At 39.7% G+C, this 22,352-nt stretch overlaps 1 protein-coding gene across 5 annotated transcripts in view; it reads left to right on the top strand.

The window, feature by feature from the left end:
• Positions 1-4,548: 4,548 nt before the first annotated feature.
• Positions 4,549-22,352, top strand: part of glra1 (glycine receptor, alpha 1) — a 172,013-nt gene continuing 154,209 nt past the window's right edge. For all 5 annotated transcript variants that reach the window (XM_047353665.1, XM_047353667.1, XM_047353666.1 and 2 more), the window contains exon 1: positions 4,549-5,751. In XM_047353665.1, the coding sequence (XP_047209621.1) occupies positions 5,681-5,751 (71 nt within the window). In that variant the 5' untranslated portion in view covers positions 4,549-5,680. The remainder of the gene's footprint in view (positions 5,752-22,352) is intronic.

Raw genomic sequence — 22,352 nt, forward strand, 5'->3', positions numbered from 1 at the left:
CATCACACCTCCTCCTCCATGCTTCACGGTGGGAACCAGGCATGTAGAGTCCATCCGTTCACCTATTCTGCACCGCACAAAGACACGGTGGTTGGAACCAAACATGTCAAACTTGGACTCATCAGACCAAAGCACAGATTTCCACTGGTCTAATGTCCATTCCTTGTGTTCTTTAACCCAAACAAGTCTCTTCTGCTTGTTGCCTGCCCTCAGCAGTGGTTTCCTAGCAGCTATTTTACCATGAAGGCCTGATTCACACATTCTCCTCTTAACAGTTGTTCTAGAGATGTGTCTGCTGCTAGAACTCTGTGTGGCATTGACCTGTTCTTTAATCTGAGCTGCTGTTAACCTGCGATTTCTGAGGCTGGTGACTCGGATTAACTTATCGTCCACAGCAGAGGTGACTCTTGGTCTTGCGCTTGATGGTTTTTGCGACTGCACTTGGGGACACTTTCAAAGTTTTCCCAATTGTTCAGACTGACTGACCTTCATTTCTTAAAGTATTGATGGCCAATCGTTTTTCTTTACTTAGCTGCTTTTTTCTTGCCATAATACAAATTCTAACAGTCTATTCAGTAGGACTATCAGCTGTGTACTGTATCCACCTCCTGCACAACACAACTGATGGTGCCAACCCCATTTATAAGGCTTGAAATCCCACTTATTAAACCTGGCAGGGCACACCTGTGAAGTGAAAACAATTTCAGGTGACTACCTCTTGAAGCTCATCAACAGAATGCCAAGAATGTGTGGAGCAGTAATCAAAGCAAAAGGTGGCTACTTTGAAGAACCTAGGATATAAGACATATTTTCAGTTGTTTCACACTTTTTTGTTCAGTATATAATTCCACATGTGTTAATTCATAGTTTTGATGCCTTCAGTGTGAAGCTACAATATTCACAGTCATGAAAATAAAGACAACTCTTTGAATGAGAAATTGTGTCCAAACCTTTGGTCTGTACAGTATATATATGTATATATATGTCTGTATGTATATATATACTGCTCAAAAAAATAAAGGGAACACTTAAAAATACACAATATAACTCCAAGTAAATCAAACTTCTGTGAAATCAAATTGTCCACTTAAGAAGCATCACTGATTAACAATCAATTTCACATGATGTTGTGCAAATGGAATAGACAACAGGGAGAAATCTTTGGTGATTAGCAAGACACACAAAACAGGAGTGGTTCTGCAGGTGGGGACCACAGACCACTTCTCACTGTGCTTTCTGGCGGATGTTTTGGTCACTTTTGAATGTTGGTGGTGCTTTCACACTCATGGTACAACCCACACAAGTGGCTCAGGTAGTGCAGCTCATCCAGGATGGCACATCAATGCGAGCTGTGGCAAGAAGGTTGGAAATTTCTCTCAGCATAGTGTCCAGAGCCTGGAGGCACTACCAGGAGGCTGCCCAGTACACCAGGAGATGTGGAGGAGGCCGTAGGAGGGCAACAACCCAGCAGCAGGACCGCTACCTCCGCCTTTGTGCAAGGAGGAACAGGAGGAGCACTGCCAGGGCCCTGAAAAATGACCTCCAGCAGGCCACAAATGTGCATGTGTCTGCACAAACAGTTAGAAACCGACTCCATGAGGATGGTATGAGGGTCCGACTTCCACAAATGGGGGTTGTGCTCACAGCCCAACACCGTGCAGGACGCTTGGCATTTGCCAGAGAACACCAGGATTGGTAAATTCACCACTGGCGCCCTGTGCTCTTCACAGATGAAAACAGATTCACAATGAGCACATGTGACAGACGTGACAGAGTCTGGAGACACTGTGGAGAGCGATCTGCTGCCTGCAACATCCTTCAGCATGACCGGTTTGGCAGTGGGTCAGTAATGGTGTGGGGTGGCATTTCTTTGGAGGGCTGCATGGCCCTCCATGTGCTCGCCAGAGGTAGCCTGACTGTCATTAGGTACGGAGATGAGATCCTCAAACCCTTTGTGAGACCATATGCTGGTGCGGTTGGCCCTGGGTTCCTCCTAATGCAGAACAATGCTAGACCTCATGTGGCTGGAGTGTGTCAGCAGTTCCTGCAAGATGAAGACATTAAAGCTATGGACTGGCCCGCCCGTTCCCCAGACCTGAATCCAATTGAGCACATCTGGGACATCATGTCTCGCTCCATCCAACGTCACGTTGCACCACAGACTGTCCAGGAGTTGGTGGATGCTTTAGTCCATTTCTGGGAGGAGATCTATCAAGAGACCATCCACCGTCTCATCAGGAGCATGTCCAGGCGTTGTAAGGAGGTCCTACCGACACGTGGAGGCCACACACAATACTGAGCCTCATTTTGACTTGTTTTAAGGACATTACATCAAAGTTGGATCAGCCTGTGGTGTGTTTTTCCACTTTAATTTTGTGTGTGACTCCAAATCCAGGCCTCCATTGGTTAATAAATTTGATTTCCATCGATGATTCTTATGTGTTTTTGTTGTCAGCACATTCAGCTTTGTACAGAACAAAGTATTCAAAGAGAATATTTCATTCATTCAGATCTAGGATGTGTTATTTGAGAGTTCCCTTTATATATATATATATATTTTTTGCTTTGCTGCACTAGTGACCTTTATTTTTAATTTTTTTCTGAAAGTAGGCAGACAGAAATGGTAAATGGCCTGGACTTGTATAGCGTTTATGAAGTCCGAGGACTCCAAAACGCTTTACAAATTCGTCATCCACCCATTCATACACACATTCACACACTGACAGTGGTAAGCTACACTGTAGCCACAGCTGCCCTGGGGCTGACTTACAGAAGTGGGGCTGCCATACAATCTGTGCCACTGGGCTCTCTGACAACCAGCAGGTGGGGTAGAGAGAAGGGAAAAACATGCCCCAAATATCACCAGGCTGGGAGAGCCATGACAAGGACTAAGACCTCCGTATGTGGGTTGTGAGCTCTAACACTGTGCCACAAGCCGTGCCCCTGGGAAAGTTTTTTTTTTTAAACAGAATTGTGGGTTACAAAAAAGTAAGCCCATTATATATATACACAGTATATGTACTCAATACTTGGTCCGACTCACTTTACATTAAACTATGCAGTGGGGCATGGAGGTGATCAGCCTGTGGCTCTGCTGAGATGTTAAAGAGGCTCTCATTTCCCCCCCCCTTAAAATGGATCATAGATTCTCTATAAGGTTTTGGTGAGGGCAATTTGCTGACCTTTCCAGCAGAATGGTACTCTGGCCATTAAGACTAGGTATTGGTACTTTTGTCAGTGTGGTTAAGTATCAAGTCCTGCTGAGAAATTAGATCAGAATCTCCATAAAGCTAGTCAGTAGAGAGAAGCATGAATTAGTCTAATATTTCCTGGTAGATAGCTACACTGACTTTTTATTAGAGAAAGCACAGTGGACCAACACCATTAGAAGACATGGTTCCTAAAATCATCTCTAACTAATTAATTTAGTTGTTCTCCATTCTTCCTCTACATGCAGGAACCTTGATTTCATAATAAAAAGCAACATGTTGCATATGTTTTCCTGGTTCAACACAACTGAATCAAATGAAATAGTTATTTTCAGAGTTCTGTAGAACTTGATACCATACCAAGGAACCAACCAAGCAACTTAAATCAGCTTTATTAGAGCACAAACACATCTAAACCGTGCAGGACACTGGCTCTTGAGGACCGAAGGTAAATACTCCTACTTTGGCCCAAGTAAGATACTTGCTGAGCTTGTTTGATTAAGATATACTTGACACAAGGAATGCTACAGTTGTACTCCATGTCTTGGATACATCTGTAGGTGGTGGCTCTGACTCCAGCAGCAGACCAAATGTTGTGAATCTTCCCTGAACTTCTTAATGCACTTTACTTCATAATCCTCTCAAAGGCTGCAGTTATCCCTTTTTTGCTAATGTGGCTGTTTTGCTAATGTGGCTGTTTTCTAGCACACATTTTCCTTCTACTCAACTTTCTATTAATACAGTTGGATACAGCTCTCTATAAACAACCAGCTTGTTTATTGATGAGGGTTTGTACCTTCCCTCCCTGTGGATGATGTCAGTGGCAACTGTCAAGTCAGCAGTCTTCTCTATGATTTTCTTGGCCAGAACATAACATTGCTGTATTACAAATGCATTATATTGGTCTGTTTTATGGAGATGATCCTGTTTTTACTTTACTTGTTGTCTCCTGTAATTTTTATTTGTGTCATATTGTGATTAATATGGAACAGTTCAGTATGAGGTAAAACCTGCACCCATTTGCTCATTATAAAACTATTTTGTTTTTAAAAACATGACTAAAATCTAATTTCTGACCATTTTACATATAAAAGTTATTTATAGAGCTTTAAGGTCAGTCTTAAGTGTAACTTGAGTGATTTCACCTCCCCAGGGGATCTCGAGGCAGAACTAGCGTTCAGCTGCGTTGTTGACACTTTCCCGGACCAATGATCTGCAGGCGTCAGTGGCATGCAAACCAATGGCAGCATCCTGTGGGCGTCTCTGGCCCCACCGAGGTGCGTATTTTGGAGTTTGGTAAATGACTGCAGCAGGAAAATACAGTGTTGAAGCACACAAAGCTGGCATTGCTGTGTGTGTGTGTGAGTGCGTGTCGGTGCACGCCAGATAGTGGTCTCCTCTCCTGCCATGGAAGAGGGTCCGCTTCAGTCGGACAAACAACGCTGCATCTCATTATAAAACTCTGATCAACAGCGGGACTCTATTATTGATTCTGTCGGGATTTAACGCGCACGGTGCGCCGGTGGGAGTGGATGCGGAGCGCAGCAGCGGTCGCCGCCGCGTCTCCAACTTGACCACCACCAGACAATGGGAGCAGCTGAGCCGAGCTGCTGCAGCGCCAAGTACTATTACAACTGCTCGCCCCTGGGAGATAAGTACGAGGAGAAGAGGGAGAACCAGCAGCGAGAGGAGGGGGTAAAGAAGGAGAGGGAGAAGAGGAGGCAGACGTGTTGTACCTGCAGCAGCAGCGCCGGGACTCCCACAGCAGCCGATACGCACAGATCCAGAACGAGGCTCCGGCTGCCCCAGGGATCCATGTGAGACATAACCTGCAAATGTGACAGAAAGCTCTCCTCTGTGCGCGGATTTTGGGAATATAAAACATTCATATTTGTTTCAGCGCTCCAGGGACAGAAGGACGCAGGTTTCTGCAGTCAAAGAGGCAGTGAAGGAATATGTTTCATTTCTCTGTTAACTGCGGCGGAGTGCACAGACCGGACCTCAGAGTCATTGCGTGTATTTCTTTCAGGTATTAGCAGCCTGTAAACGGCTGCTGTTCTCTGAGACCAGAGAATCCCCCTCCCCTCCATTCTTTGTCCCCGGTTGTGCCCCCTTGAACCAAAACCTGGACGGGCTTCCTCCTTCCGATCCCTCCGTGTGCCTCTGTCCGAGGTCCTGAACACAGTTTCGGCCTGGATTCAGTGGATTTTCTGTTTCGGCCGCGCTGGAGGAGTGAGAGCGGACACAGGCATGATTTTATGGAGAGTGGAGTGATGGCCATCCCGCGGCTCGGCACCGGAAAACACGGGATCTAAAACCCCCACGCACCCACAGAGAAGCAGGACATTCCGGGCTCACCTTGGAGGTCATAAACCATCACCCCAGCTCCCCCAGTCCCTGCCACCAGACCTCCTTCTCAGTCTTTTCTGAAGAGCGTCCGGTTGGACACTTCACAACCCCCTCCAAATAAAATGAGACTGGCAAAAATGTGCCGACTGAACGCGCTGGGGATCTATTTGTGGGAAACGGTTTTATTTTTCAGGTAAGCACAGGCATGGAACTGACTTGATGGGCGGGGAGGTAAAAGAATTAACGAAGTGTTCGTAATTTGTTTGGGAATTTAATGAAAAGCTAGTGAAATTAGCATTTTTATTGCCTCGATGCCGTCTGGGACATGCATCAAATTAAATTTGCGTTCAAAGGTGTTAAAAGGAGGAGGGAGAATTCGGGGGAGAAAAGTTGTCAAAGTTGCCTCTGGGTCTGTGAGTTATGGCTGATAAGTATGCGGGTGCGTGGGAAGCACTCCCTGGGATGAAGTTGCATTGAGATCAGACAGGGTTTGTTTTGGATGGAAAGTGCGTCCACTAGTGGCTGGATATCATCCGGAGCATTAGTTCCTCATTTTAAGCTTCTATAACTATGCAGGAGAAATTTGATCAAAAACACACACACAGAGAAACTAAAACAACAAAGTGAAGTTAATCATTGAATCAGTCGCTTCTCTTGTTATTCCTCACCCCACAGCCAACCCATTTTGTATTCAACGACACCCCCACAGCACATAACTAAAGGGGTGAGCCCAGTAGATGGCATTTGTTATTGTGTAGGCGCGGCCTACCACAAACACACTATTTGATCCAATTTCTTTAATTTGTATAACTTGCTCTTCTATAGGTGCATCTCACTACATTAAAATATTAGCAAAAGTACATTTCACTAAATCAATTAAAAATTGAGTCTCATATTTTATGTATATTCATTACTCACAAATAATATATTTTAGGCATTTTTATTAGGGCTTGCAGCTAATGAAAACCCCAAATCTGGTTTCTTTGAAAAATACAATATCACATCAAATATAAATAAAAAGTTATTGTTAATACAAGAATATTATGTTATGGATGCACAATCATGGGGAAGACAGGTGATTTGACAGTTGTTATACAGACTGCCATTTACAAGAAGGGAAAACCACATAAGGTCATTGCTGAAGAACCTGGCTGTTTACATAGTGTTGTATTTAAGCTTATTAATGAAAAGTTGTGTGAAAGAAAAAATTGTTTCAGAAAATTGTGGACAAACAACAAGTATATTAAGCCATATAGTAAGCCATAATCATTACAATTAACTGAAATAAACACTTGAAATAGTTGGATCAATTCTTATTTGCAGTTCAAGAAGTGAACAAAAATGTGAAATCTTTCAAATTCAACTTATGGAACGACTAAATTAATTTTGGACATATAAATCTAGTAAGTAAATATCAGATGGGATTTTGTTGAGTGAAAACAGTGAATAAAGTCATTAAATTTTATAGCCAGGTATTACATGTACAGTCACTCCCAAAACCATCGTTTTACTTCCAGTACTTCCAATACTTGCACTTCCCTGGTTGGTGCTATTAATTTATTTTTTTTGCTGCCTAAGTGAGAGCACCAGCTGGACTCAATCATGATTACTAACCAGAAGTTAAAATACATTCTAGGACCTTCAGCACCACCTATTAAAAACATATTTCTGATTCTATGCATACATTTGAACTTGTATCCCTAATTTTGATCCAGTGTGAATGAAATAGAACCCACAGTAAATTCAAACCTGTGCCTCACATTTGTTTTATATCACTGCGGCTGTGTATTTTATAGTCATCCAATCCTGGAAAGAGAAGGGTTCAAACAAATCATTAAAAACACAAACTTATTAGGACATTAATGAACATCTGTGGATATTAACTTCTTTCTGAAACCAACTGGATTCAAAGCTTGGCTGCATTTGGTAAAGTTGGACTTGATTCTTTTTTGCATTGTGAGTTAACTTTTTTGAATTTCCTCTTAACATGTTCTTAGCAAACTCTTACTAAATGGTAATATGTTTGTTAAAGGTGTATTTGGCTCAGAATGGATTACTTACACAACAGCGAACAGCAGGACACCGGTGTAAGACATAAGTCATGACACATTATTCTCCGTTATCAGTCCTGTGGGAGATCAACCAGTTCTCTTTTGGGAAGATGCTTCAGTTTTTCCTCTCCGACTACTAAAACTGTCACACTCAGCACTGAGGTTGACTACTTTTCACATTGGCTTTAATCCCACCCAAAACTGCTGATTGGAAAATCGTCAATCTTCACACTCCGCTCAGTGAAACAATGTCTTTTCAACTGAGAAATGGCTGTTTCATGTCATGATGCAAGACAAATCATTCAGCTGAGTGTAGCAAAAAGATCCAAAGGTCTGCTTTTCCTCCAATCATTGATTACTCTAACATTTGTCTCCATGACTGAGATAAAGGGATAGCTTTTTTTGGTGGGTACTCTCATACTTGCTATTCATATTTAAATAATGGCTTCTTGGAAGCTAAAAATTCAAACTTTTGCTTTCTTTTTTATTTCCCCACTCATCAATTTTAAGCCTTTTCTGAAAGATCTCAAAACTAATTGTGCAGATGAAACTCATTTTATTCTTATGTAGTGTGCTAAAGAATTGTTGCTAATGTGTTGTCCCTTAAAACTGTTGTTGTTGTTATTATTATTATTTTTAACACAAATCACTGGTTTTGTCTACATTTGGACTGGTAGAGTTTGATAAAAGTTTCATTTTAACTTAATGAAAACTGAAGACAAACATGGAACTCTATTTTATCTTCTTTGTTGTTCTAGACAGTTGCAAAAAGCGATGTTGATAAATCAGCTGCTACAACTAGGCACAGACCCAGGGAAACGTGCTGTCACGGAAAAGTCACGGATTAGTAATTAAATATTCCTAGACACTGATAATTTAAAAATAGTTAATAGTAAAATGCTTTCTTTACATTTGTTTTATCGGATTTATTTGGGATCCCAGAAATTGTGACAACTGTTTTTTTGTTTGTTTTTTAATATTTTTTCCTTAATATAGAATTTCTTTCCTCACATTAGGAGATCACATTTAACAAATAAGACATAAGATGTTCAATTATGTTCAGTGTGATTACTGCAGTGATTTAGTAAACTGAATAATTTAATGTTATTGTGCTTCCACAGATCAGGGGTGTCAGTAAATGTAGCTAGCACTGTTCGAAGTAAAATTTGATCAAGAACAGTCCAGTACCTAATGATTTGTTAGGTACTGGACTGGTGTTAATATTTCAACAGTTTTTGGACAAGAAGGGATGAAAGTATTGTTAATATGTAACAAACTAATCTCCAGTGGTTATAAGTCAGATATTAGGAGGAAGTCCATCTGTTAAACAAATATTGTAAAATATTTAAAGCATGTTTAATAATTCTGCATTCTGCAGCTTGTACATTTAAAACTGAGAAATCCCAGAATAACCCTGTTTACCTTCATAATATTATTTGGTGATTTAGAGCTGCTTTGCATTTAACCTGCAGGTATACTTTCCATTTTTCAGTTCATTGCATCACATGTGGATATTATTATTGCTGCACAGCCTCATTGTGAGAACTATTAGAGGTGTTTTTCCACAAGCTGCAGACCTCCTAATTTTCATGGAATTAGGCAGCCATTTACAGACAGAACAGGGGGTGTTTTAGTGGTATGAAGGAGTTTTGCATTCAGCATACACACTGATTAGTAATGAACCACCATCAGGTATATTGCTGCCTCAGCTTCTCGGCTCTGGACTGTGCAGTTTTTTGCCTAATTGATATCTCCTTCCCCTCCGTCCCAACCCAGATCCCTTACACCTCATTCCCCATTCTGCCTTATTACTAAACATTGATTACCCCATCAATGACTGAGGCCAGACCTGATGAATACACAATAAATGCTTGAACATCGCTCTCTTTTTCCTCCCCTTCTATGTCTGTGCTTTTTTTTACTCTTTAAAAAGGCACAAGAGTAGAGTTTAGATGCACATATTCATCTCAAATAAACATTTAATGACATGTTAAAATTTAATCTAGGAATTATGTCAATAAAGGCATTAAGAAGATGAGATAAAGTATCGACTTACTAGAAAGATCTTTACAGTAAATGTTTGAATGTTATGTTTGATTTCAGCTTCCTTCTCCTGTGTTCAGTGAAAAGACTGTCGACAGTCAAAAATCTGACAATGAAAAAGCTGCTTTTTTAATTTCAGTGCCTGAACTTCCGTGCAGATGGAGCATTGTTGCATTTGACTACATACACCATACGGTTTGGATTACTATCCTGCTAAAAGATCCAATGACAGCCCATTTTTCTTTGAACAATGTCCTAGAATTTCAGAAAATGTATAATTCCATGTTTTAGGCTTCCAAATTCTTTGCATAAGAAACAGCACTGCAGATCCTCCACTATACTTAACAATGGGCATGACGTGCATTTAGACATATAGATATTCCTCCTTTGCTAAAAAAAACCCCAAAAAAACAAGTAGTGTTTGTTACAAACAAAAAAACCCTCAGTCATAGTTTCATCTGACTGAAGCACAAGTCCCAGTAGCAATTACCAAACTTCAAACAATTATAGGATGTTTGTGATGGTAGGAGGGGAATTGCTTTTTCCTGGCAGACTTAGCTTCCAATGGTTGTTATGGACATTTTGTGATTCCTAGATGCTGCTCAGTGTTCAATGAGATTTGGATGGTTTTTTTGTTTTGTTTTGTCACAGTGTGATCATGTTAACTAGTTATGACCAACACTTACCTCATATCATGTTCTGTTACATTTCCTATTTTGTGTTGTTTTGTTCTGTGTTGATTCTTTAATACTTTATATCTCAATGAGGGATTTTATTTCGTTAGCTTTTTCTCACAACTCTGCAACTAGGGTTTGTTTGCTTTGATGCCAACAAACATTTTTTTCTATTGATTTGGAAGGAGGATATAGATTATTTGTGACATACCATTTTGATACAATGTCAATTGAAACAACTACCCATTTTCCCTTATATATTATTTTATTAACTTTTTAAAGACACATGTCTTATTTTCTATTAGAAAGAACCTTCTTGGTTATGTGAAAAAAGTTTTAAATCTAAAGCTGCCTGAGATGTGATTAATTTGGGCTGAACTGTATTTTATTGCCAGTAAACATCTTATACTATGACGTTTGGGACTATTTTCTTTAGGTAATCTAAATATGAACAATTGGTAAACCAACTACCAGTTCATTGAGTTAGATATAGAATATATGTGGTATCCCTAACAAAACGTATGGACTAACAACCCACACATGGATTTTCATGGTTCTATGTATTGTTTTGGCATTGGGCTTGGAGAGTTTATATTTGCTGATTTATTACTACTAAAGCAGGTTGATGCCTTCTTGTAGCTCACATCCACTCATGTCTTGGTTTTATTGTAAAACATCTACTGAAACTCATTTGCTGTTTTCATTATTGTGGAGCACTTACTAGTGCTCTACAACCTGATGATTTGAGATGTTTACATGGTTCATGGCCCTTGAGATGGGTCTAGACTAATAATTGCCTTATAGATCAATAAGATGTTAAAATCTCTCATTTTTTGAAAACATGGAGCCAGTACAGTGATTCAGGGACTGTTGTGATATGATACCATTTCTCTGTTGTTGGTCAAGAATCTGCCAGCAGAACTTTGGATAAGCTGCAGTGGATTTGTTTTCACTGACACCAGTAAAGACACCAACACAATAATCTAATATAATAAAACAAGCGCATCCAGAGATTTTTATGTATCCTGTTTTAACAATACGAACCTTAATTCTGAAAACATTTTTAGGATGGTAGGTAGCAGGCTTATTCAGGGAAGGTGAGTTCCATCCAGTTGTTGATATTATGTAAAGACCCATTCAGTGACTGTAAGGCAGGGGTTCCCAAACATTTCAGCCAGTAAAATAATTATATGTATTTTTACATAACATTATGACATTTAAATATTTAATGTTGCCCTATATGATTTAATGGGACATTTCAAGGTATATTTATTTATTTCCTGATAAATTAAGTAATTTAATTTGGCCCTCCATACACCTCAGTGGTCACATCACAATGATTCTGAAAATCATCTTGCAACTCCCTACTTGGTGTCCAGTGCTGTAAGGGACTATGGTGACAAATAAATCTTCTCTGTGTCATCAGCAGATGGTAAAATATTATGCAATACTGTATAATATCAATGAGGGGGGAACCTGACAATCAGGGGTGAAAGTGAGCCGGTACGGTCCGGTACTGCGTACCACTAAAAGATTCTGCGCCGGTACGCAGTACCGGGAAGAGGAAAGAACCCGGCTGTCTGCTATGAAGCCGTCATCCAGAACCAGTTACGGCTGCAAAAATTCACGAGCACACAAAGAACATCAGATCCGCTACCAATAGGCAGTCTAAAACACGACTTAATCTGTTATCAAATATAGCTTTTTTCCCCTCATTCCAAATTGTTTCTGAACTGTTCTGCTATGCTGGAGCCTCAATACTCTTGCTTTGCTTCTCTCCCCTCGGACCTCGAGGCTTTTGTGAACGGCCAGCCTTTAAAACGAGCACCGCTATGTTTAATGTCTGTCTGCTCGCTGCTAAATACCCCAGTTAAAAGCAAAGGGAGAGAAACTAGTTGTTTCATGTTATTTTGCTGAATTACAACAACACAGTACAGCTCGAAAACACCGTTTATGACCGGAGGTTTCACATACACAACACGAGAACGCATACGCGCTTACCTCCAAAACTAAACAGTTGCCAAGGAGATTGGTGCATTCGATTTAATGAACTGGGAGATTTTACACAGGCGGTGCACAGACATAAAAAACCGCCACTTGCATTAGGACAGAACAAACAATAAATCACTTACCATCTACAGACTTTTAAATAAAGAACGCGAAAACAACCGAACTGTCAAATTGTTTATTTAAATGAAAACAAAACTTGAACACAATGAAGAGAACAATAACTTATTTGTTCAAAAGAAAAGATGGAAACTGAAGATGAAAAGTTATACATCAGAAGATAGTTTATCATTGCTTCATACACGGCAGTTCTTTAACAATTGAAATATATATATATACAGGGGTTGGACAATGAAACTGAAACACCTGGTTTTAGACCACAATAATTTATTAGTATGGTGTAGGGCCTCCTTTTGCGGCCAATACAGCATCAATTCATTTTGGGAATAACATGTACAAGTCCTGCACAGTGGTCAGAGGGATTTTAAGCCATTCTTCTTGCAGGATAGAGGCCAGGTCACTACGTGATACTGGTGGAGGAAAACGTTTCCTGACTCGCTCCTCCAAAACACCCCAAAGTGGCTCAATAATATTTAGATCTGGTGACTGTGCAGGCCATGGGAGATGTTCACCTTCACTTTCATGTTCATCAAACCAATCTTTCACCAGTTTTGTTGTGTGTATTGGTGCATTGTCATCCTGATACACGGCACCACCTTCAGGATACAATGTTTGAACCATTGGATGCACATGGTCCTCAAGAATGGTTCGGTAGTCCTTGGCAGTGACGCGCCCATCTAGCACAAGTATTGGGCCAAGGGAATGCCATGATATGGCAGCCCAAACCATCACTGATCCACCCCCATGCTTCACTCTGGGCATGCAACAGTCTGGGTGGTACGCTTCTTTGGGGCTTCTCCACACCGTAACTCTCCCGGATGTGGGGAAAACAGTAAAGGTGGACTCATCAGAGAACAATACATGTTTCACATTGTCCACAGCCCAAGATTTGCGCTCCTTGCACCATTGAAACCGACGTTTGGCATTGGCATGAGTGACCAAAGGTTTGGCTATAGCAGCCCGGCCGTGTATATTGACCCTGTGGAGCTCCCGACGGACAGTTCTGGTGGAAACAGGAGAGTTGAGGTGTACATGTAATTCTGCCGTGATTTGGGCAGCCGTGGTTTCATGTTTTTTGGATACAATCCAGGTTAGCACCCGAACATCCCTTTCAGACAGCTTCCTCTTGCGTCCACAGTTAATCCTGTTGGATGTGGTTCGTCCTTCTTGGTGGTATGCTGACATTACCCTGGATACCGTGGCTCTTGATACATCACAAAGACTTGCTGTCTTGGTCAGCAAGACATGCACCAACAATTTGCCCTCTTTTGAACTTTGGTATGTCAACCATAATGCTGTGTGCATTTCAATATTTTGAGCAAAACTGTGCTCTTACCCTGCTAATTGAACCTTCACACTCTGCTCTTACTGGTGCAATGTGCAATCAATGAAGACTGGTTACCAGGCTGGTCCAATTTAGCCATGAAACCTCCCACACTAAAATGACAGGTGTTTCAGTTTCATTGTCCAACCCCTGTATATTCTACATTGTCAAGTGATTCTAATTTCTGCCTTATACAGACAGCCTACAGTAAAGTAAAATATTGATACATTTTAATTAGTTTGAGTTTGGACTGTGCTGAGAGAGGGAGATCTCGAGGCAGCCACAGATGAGAGTAAGAATTAACACACACACACATTATGTATATGTATATATATATACATATATATATATATATATATATATATATATATATGTATATATATATACATATATATATATATATATATATATATATATATGTATATATATATATACATATATATATATATATATATATATATATATATATATATATATATATATATATATATGTATATATATATACATATATATATATATATATATGCATGCATATATGCCCCCAGTACCCCCCCCCCCCCCCCTCCCCCCCCCCCCTGCTCCACCCCTAAGTACCGGCAATAATTTAAAACTACTTTCACCCCTGCTGACAATACAGAACAAAAGTGGATCAAGACTGGGAACTCAAGGGAACCCCATTTGTGATCTTTGTTAAAATTGATATTTGCTAAGTAGTCTCAATCTTCCAAGTAAGATCTGAACCAATTTAACAAAATACCCCAGAATCCCACCCATTCCATAGTTCTGTCAATTAGCAGCACATTTGAAAACCTTTATTTTTGGTAGACGTTTCTAGTGGATAAAAACCAGTCTTTTCAGATCTGCAGGTAACCTGACACTCTATGCACAGACTAATGTTGTCTGTTGCTGCTTTTCAGCTCAGTTCTTAATTAATAAGCATATTTGGCTTCAACACTGTTGTATTACCTTGTATTTTACCCATTACTGACTATAACAGCGTACCATCCATATATGTGCCAGAACTTCAAGTTTAAAATTTGGCTGCAGAACCCAGTATTGATACTTTGCTTAACATCATCAGCTTTTATTGACTGGTTATCCATGAATGTTAAATCAAATGGGTCAGGAATGCCAACTCACCTGTCATAACCTCCTGGGACTGCCAATAAGTCAGTCAAAATTATTGTCAGGCCTGTCAACAGCCAATGGCATTTCTGCACTGTTGCATTTCTAGGCAAGAGGTCATTTTTGTTGAAAGGGGAGATTTTTTGTGTTTGCGGATATCTTGGAAGCTCTTGTTAAAAGGTGTGGTTATGAGAAAAATGAGGCTCGATAACTGGTGCATAAGTAGTAGTATGCTGCAGGGAAACCACATTGTGTGGCATCATCATCTTTAAGCAGAGATGAAAATAAATAATTAAAGGTCTTTACATAGTTTTATACATTAAGAAATGTAATCACAGGTGATTTGTTGTGCCAAACAAAGCATCACCAGGTTTCGAGAACTCAGCCTGTCCTCTAAAAGAAAATCCAATGGTCATTTCTCCATTTGATCAGGCACTCTGGTCATTCCTCATCCTCCTCCCAGTGATAACACAGATTGATCACGACTCTCCTTTCTGTGTACTTGCACAGATCATTACTGTACTCTAAAGCAGGCAACCACTCCCAGTGTGCAAACTATTCATCTTTATGCTAAACAAAATGTGCAGAGAGTGACCTTTTCCTCTATTGATATCTATATTCAATAAGTCTCTTTACTCTGTCAAGTGGAAACAGATAAACGTGCGATTTAAATGGCTTACATCAGGGGCTAATATATTAATGAGTTCTGCATTCACCATTCTTTATGTTTCATACAATCAAATAACTGTTGAAGTGTAAAATCTATGTATACTCCACAGGGACATTCAATAAATTTGTCGAAGCAAAGAGAATATTCATTTAAGTCTTAGGTCTTTAAACTATCCTTGCTTTGGCCTTGCAGAAGCAGCTGCTTGTGGAGATTTCCTCTCTTCATAATGTGTCTTCCTATCATGTTAAAGCACAAATTAAATTCCACTACATCCATTTTAAATTGTTGTTTTATAGATTATCTTGAAAATGTGTTGATTTTTAATAGTGTAAACATTGTATGTACTTATATTAAATAAAATCCTTGTCCTGAAATGGTTCGAGGAATATTACCAAAGTGAACAGATTTTTCTTCGTTAAATGGAAAAGTTTGGCTTCACAGTGATGGAAAAGAGGAGCTATGGCAGAGGAGCTTACTGGAATGTCATGTCACCTGGAGTTATATTAGTTATGGTGTTCATTAGCTGTATAAGAGTCATGACTTAACATTGGCTGTCATCTGTATTTACATTCCAGGTCTGCCTTTATTTTGTTAGACTACACTTTATTGAAGAGAAAGAATAACACTGTTTTTGTTTGACTTGTAAGGTGCAACCTACAGTTGAACATTTCTCCCTGATCCTGGTGTTCCACCAACAAAAAACACAGAAATGTGACTGCTTTTGTTTTCTCACAGAGTTAAAGGGCCTATATAATTGTTTTTCAAAACATTTGAACAGTTGCGTTCATGCTTAAAGCTTACAAAAGTTATATTTTTTTTCCATGTGTGTAATTGAGAAATTTTTATGAAAGAATAACAGAAAGCAATAGGCAGCCAAGAACATGGCTAAAGGTTGCCAAAGAGTAATAATGTTATGTTTGTCACACTGAATGCGGGCATAAATAAATGAGGCAATGGCCAACCAAAAGGAGTGCAGTGACCACAAAGTCTCTAGCTATAATTTGAGTTCAATAGATAAAATTTATGTGGTGATTCATTAAACAGAGCAGCACCCCACCTAGGTATTTAAAAGCGCTCTCAAGGGTGAAGCCAGGCTGGGCTTCACCCTTGTGGTAAATGACCACTTGTGAAAAAATGTAAAATATCTACTGACTAGACTAAACTTAACTTTTCGTCTCATACTAGGCATCATTGTTGCTCTAATTTGCATAACTTTCTCAGCAGAGTACTTTATATTACAGAAACATACAGTGATTGTGCAAGTCTCACTTTTGGCCACAAAATCTGTCACAAACTGTGTTTTATCCTCTTACCTCAGCTTCAGGTTGTTGCTTCTTTTTAATCCAAGTTTCCAATTGTTGAATAATGTTTGTGCAAAAAGTGTTTCCAACAAAGAGACTGTTTATGTTGGGAGAGAACCGAGGCAATTTTCTCACCTGTTTACTTTCATGAGCCTTATACAGTTTTTTCTTGAAAGATGATCTTTGTAGCTGAAGTGTTTGTGGGTCTCCTTTGTCTTTGTCACCAGTAAGTGGCTTCATATCCACTTAACATATCTCTAGTCAATGGTCATGTTGTCAAGAAAATAGGGCGTTTAAAGTCATAGAGAGTGACAGGATTCCCGACGATGCAGTTACAGATGCTACATCATCATTCATATGTGGTTTTGCCTTCCAGCTGTAGAGGCCTCAACTCACAAGGTTCTTTTTGTGTTTTTGTGTGAATTTGCTGCCTGTAATTTATTTATGTTATACTTTTAAGATGTTTAGGTTTTCTGGCTCCAAAAAGATGATATAGAAATCTTGACATACAAGATTTTATATTTTTCTTCCAAGTAGACAGATTTCTTTGTAAACTTTTGATGTGGTCTTTATGTAAACATTCTTCTGGAGTTTGTTTGCTTTCCTTTGCTTTCCAGTCTCGTATCTCACAATTTTCAGATGTTTTTGAGTATGTTTTCAAAAATAAGCCAATTACTCTACATCATTAACTCTTTCAATTGGATCTAACGGTTATTTCTTACCAGCAACCTGTAACAATAACAAGGTTTGTTTTCCTTTCTTCATTTGAATCCATGGAAAGTCTTAAAGACGATACAGAAAATATGATTTTAGCTCCAAGGTGATTCCCAAAAAGCTGTCAACTTAAAACTTCAGTCAGCTGAGGGATGATCTTTCTCTGGCTGTGTCTAGTTTTATAACACTATTAAGTATTTTTTGTTTTCAAAGTCATTGTAATTTTAAAGCTTAATTCAGTCATACTTAATTTACTTTAATTTTGTGCTTTTGTAATGGGGCAACCCTTTAATTGTGCAAAAACAAAAGTTTAATTACTTTAGTTTTTATAGCATTTTTAATCGTATTAACAGGTTGCCTTTTTTTTTAAATAAATGACAAAGTAACAAAATCAGAACAAAGAAATTAAATTGACTTGTTGAATAATGTTTCTTTAGAATATGTATTATGTGATATGTCTTTTGCTAGTAATTTTGTGACAGATCTGAAATGCTTAAAGTCTGGGAGAGACTGATTTGCCAGATTTTCCAATAAAATCTTACATATAGCCAGCAGAAGGTACTTTTATTATATTGATATAAATGTAACAAATGTGCACTTTCCAATGCTCTCTGAATGTAGAAAACTAAGTCTGAACTTTGCTGTCTGCTTGTTTCACTTAATAGGTCTTGTTTCTTTGCAATGTTGATTAATGCCTGCCAGAAATGTAAAGGATTGTTGTTTAAAGTGGCACATTCAGCATTGTGTAGAATGGAAATGTTCACCCTTTGATTCTTCATGGTTTGGCAAAATGAGAAAGTTAAACTGCCTGTCTAAAACTTTTATATCAGAAACACAAGATCTCCTTTAAAGGAAAATAAGCAGTGGAAGCAGATGCATGGGACCTGTCCCTGTTCTGAGGAGGACACCCTCATTGTATTCAATGGTTTTACATATGAAGATTCAATTCAATTCAGTTCAATTTAGATTAATTCAGTTTTATTTATATAGCGCCAATTCACAATACATGTAATCTCAAGGCACTTTACAAAGTCAATTCAATCGAATCGTACATATTTCAAGTCAGGTACATACATTGCAATTAACCCTAACTATCAAACAGTGCAGGCAAATTCAGTTTATTAGTTAAATTGGTTAAAAGGTTTTCTAAGGAAAACCAGCAGACTACATCGAGTCAGTGACTTGCAGCATTCATTCCTGGATGAGCATGTAGAGACAGTGGACAGTCACTGGCGTTCACTTTGCAGCAATCCCTCATACTGAGCATGCATGTAGTGACAGTGGAGAGGAAAACTCCCTTTTAACAGGAAGAAACCTCCAGCAGAACCAGGCTCAGTGTGAGCGGCCATCTGCCACGACCGACTGGGGGTTAGAGAGAACAGAGCAGAGACACAAAAAGAACACAGAAACACTGATTCAGTAGTACATTCTTTTTAATTTATTTGTTTGTTTTTTTGCGGCACTAGAGGCCTTAATTTTTCAACAGTAGGTAGACAGGAAAGAGGGCAAAGAGAGTCGGAGACATTCTGCAAAGGTTGCCAGGTGCGGAACTCGAACCTGGGACAGCCGCAATCAAGGACTATAGCCTCTGCACATGGTCGGACGCTTAACCCCCACACCACCAGTGCTGTGCCCCCAGTAGTAATTTCTATAGGAAATAAAGTAAAACATTAATGGTAGTAGCTCCTGTAGTGGCTTCATCTAGGAGAGAAAAACAGCTAAGCAGATGAACTCTGTGGCAGTTTTCAAGGTTAGAGTCTAAAAGAAAGCACATAGTTAGTCACAGTAGAAGTTCAGCCAGTAGCTATGTCTAGGAGAGACAGGGTTAAACACTGAAAGACAGGGCCAAGTGTGTCATCTGTATTAGGCTAGCATTAAGTTGTTGGCCGATGTCCTCTTTCAAGAAGGTGTCACAGCTAAACACAGGCAGGCCAGGTGTAGCTTCTAGGAAAAGAAAAAACAGAGAGAACATAAAGTTAAAAGCTGAAATAACAGCAAATAATGCAATTGGAGAGTAGTATAAGAATGTAGCAGAGAGAGTGAAAGTGGTCATTATGTCCTGCAGCAGTCTAAGCCTAGCGTTAAAAGTAGACAGGGTGTGTGCCTCACGGACTACAACTGGGAGCCGGTTCCACACCAGGTTTTTTTACTTTGTCCCCGGAGGTCAGTTTAATGCCATTCACATTAATTGATCAACTAAGCAGTTTCTTTTTCAAAGACTCCAGTCCAAATATACTCAGCTTTATTTATGGATAATTGCACCCACATGTTAATTGCACACACCTAATTTTCAAGTAGTTCTTTTAGTTCTCTGTTGTATTTAAGACTGTATTTTCTGTTCCCTCATGGTCGAGTCATCTCTTTGTCTAGCTGCTTTGCTGTGAATCCTGCTTTCCTGGCACACCTGTTCTGTATGTTTTAGTTTGTTTAATTAAATGTATCCGTCCACCATGCACCTGCCTATGTCCTGCTGCCGCTTCTGTCCTCCACCGCAAACCATGACCCAACCATGAGAAGGTCTAAGCAGCGGGTAAAGAGATGATAACTCTTTTCAGACACTTTTCTCCTAAGCTCGCTTCTTGCTTGTATTCTTTTATTCCTAACTTTTTATCTCTTAGCCAAAATTACGGAAATATTGGCCTAAAACTACTTCTTACCAGCGAATCCCAAGGATTATTATTATTTTATTTTATTTTTTCTAAAGGATTTTGATGTTTTAATAATGGAACTCGAAAAAAGGTCAAGTTGACGTGAGCTAATCAGCACAAAATGCCTCCCTTCACCACAGAGGACTTCGACAAACTTTTACAGAAATTGGCTGTTTTGGAGATGAAAATCCATCGACTAGAGGTGAATGTGGAGGTGAATATGGGGTTCAGCGATGATTCAACTCTGTCTGTGATCTCAAACAGTGACAGCCAGCTCAACAACTCAGCCGGCAATCAGAACACTGAGAATAAACCTACCGGCAGACCCCCCTGGCATGTTTTAGGGACAGGTCCAAAAAATCAAGGTGGACGACTCACTGGAAGATCTCAGCAATTAAATAAATTAGTAAGGCCAGAATTACAGAGAAATGCCCCCGTTTCCCCTGGGAAAAGGAGACTTCGACAGCGAGCTTCTGTCACAACAACTGATAGGAGTGAGACAGCTGGAAATAATGAAATTCCCCTCCAAAACAGATTTGCCCCACTACAGAATGAAAACTAGGAAAATGATCCATCTTCTGAGAACAATAAAAGGTTTGATAACAACCTTCATTCTAAACAGTCTTTTCCTAAATTGCCAAAGAAAAAGCGCCCCACCAGACCAAGAACCCTAATAGTGGGCAACACAGCTGTGGATGGGATTAAAAACTTCTGCAACAAGAAAAACACAGAAGTTATGATTGGTACCAGTAACGTGGTCTCTGATATCTCAGAGAATATTTTTGCAATCACAGAAAAGCGCCCGTCTCTAGAAAACCTTATTATACACTGTGGAGCCATGGATGACGTGGCTAAGAAAAAGTCAGAAACGTTGAAGGAGGATTTCACTCGTCTTCTGAATATTGTTGGAAGTCTCAATATCAAGGTGTTTCTCAGCGGACCCTTTGCACCAATTTTCTGTGGAGATGAGGTTTTTCCAGATTTCTGATGATTAATAAGTGGTTGAAAAAAACATGTGCCACCACACCTGTGAACTTCATCGACAACTTTAATATTTTTTGGGAAAAAAGACAACTCTTTAAGCAAGATGGTTTCTGTTTGAACAAGCCAGGAGCCAGACGTCTCACATCTAATCTCTTCTATTCAGTAAATAATCCACCAGCAGCTTCGACCTTCAGCAGAGAACATGGAGTATCAACAACAATGATAACGTGCCTCCAACAGCTCCAGCAGAAACAATCAGCCAGTTGGCTGAGAAAGAGAGGTCATCACAAAAGGTCTCCCTGTCGAAATCCACAGGAGAGGTGGACCCCCTCCGTTATACCCCCCTCCCGCAAAACCCAGACCCAGACTGACACCCCCGGTAAACAAACCCCCCTCGTCCCAGACCACACAGAACTCTCCCATCTCCCCACTGAGCCCACTTTTTGCTTTACTGGATTCTGATAACATGAAAGGAGCTCTTAAGATCGGGACCCAATTGGCTCTGACATCTTCTCCATTCAACACCCCCCGTGGCCGAGGCCGTGCTACTAAACCTACATCTTCCAAATGCTGCAGAGCCCCACCACCTCCTAATCTATCTCCTCCTAATCAGGACCTTCAAATCACTTCTCTGTGATACAGTCTGGGCCCCAGTGGTAACTCTATCAGAAATGAGCATGTCCAGGAAAACCTTGGGCCCCTAATAGGAGAAAGTTGTAAAATCTCTGTGCTTATATGTGACAGAAAGAGCAAAGCCAAAAGGATAAGAGACAGTAATAAACAATTAAGAAAAGCCATAAACTGTCAGGTACAACCACACACAGAGTTAATATCAGCAACTAAGTCTGGCTTTATTGAACATTAGATGTCTGTCAGGAAAATCATTTTTAATCAATGACTTCATTACTGACCATAATCTTGATGTTATGTTTTTAACAGAAACATGGTTACATGAATTTAATGAAGCTCCCATTCTGATAGAGTCGACGCCTCCGAACTACAGTTTTCTTTGTGAGAGCAGACAGCAAAGAAAAGGTGGAGGGGTGGCCACTTTGTTTAAATATTTATTAGAGTGTAAAAAAGTATTTCTGGGCAAATTTGACTCTTTTGAATATTTGGCTCTCTGGGTAAAG

This window comes from Girardinichthys multiradiatus, chromosome 23 (assembly GCF_021462225.1).
Source record: "Girardinichthys multiradiatus isolate DD_20200921_A chromosome 23, DD_fGirMul_XY1, whole genome shotgun sequence".
Classification (NCBI taxonomy): domain Eukaryota; kingdom Metazoa; phylum Chordata; class Actinopteri; order Cyprinodontiformes; family Goodeidae; genus Girardinichthys; species Girardinichthys multiradiatus.